General features: G+C 37.3%; 1 protein-coding gene across 1 annotated transcript in view; it reads right to left on the reverse strand.

Annotated features, from left to right (window-relative positions):
* Positions 7-383, reverse strand: part of LOC107608475 (protein ECERIFERUM 2) — a gene marked incomplete at its 3' end in the record, with an annotated part of 2442 nt that continues 2065 nt past the window's right edge. Inside the window, 1 exon segment of the mRNA XM_016310254.2 lies at positions 7-255. Coding sequence (XP_016165740.1) covers positions 7-255 — 249 coding nt within the window.

Raw genomic sequence — 383 nt, forward strand, 5'->3', positions numbered from 1 at the left:
AATTGTAATTGTGGCCCTTTTGATGGAAGCAGGATTCTCAGAAACAAGGAGGGAATTATTATTTGGTTGAATGATTATTTCTTCGTCAGGCGCAATGAGATTATTTGGGATCCGAAGAGATTTTGGTGGCACTGGCACGTGACCGGCAAGGATGTTACTCCACTTGGTTATGAAGTCCAAAGCTGAAAATGCATCGCCAAGCACGTGAGCCCAGCTCAGGCCCACGGAGAGTCCTCCACATTTGAACCACGTGAACTAAATGCAAAAGCAAATAAAACGTATTAGTGTTTTGTTATTTTTCCTTTATATGGATGACAATAAAATTTAAATTTAATTAAAATTAAAAAGTCTCATGGATTAACATTTTTGTTAAAATTTAGTCA

This window comes from Arachis ipaensis, chromosome B07 (genome assembly GCF_000816755.2).
Source record: "Arachis ipaensis cultivar K30076 chromosome B07, Araip1.1, whole genome shotgun sequence".
Lineage (NCBI taxonomy): Eukaryota > Viridiplantae > Streptophyta > Magnoliopsida > Fabales > Fabaceae > Arachis > Arachis ipaensis.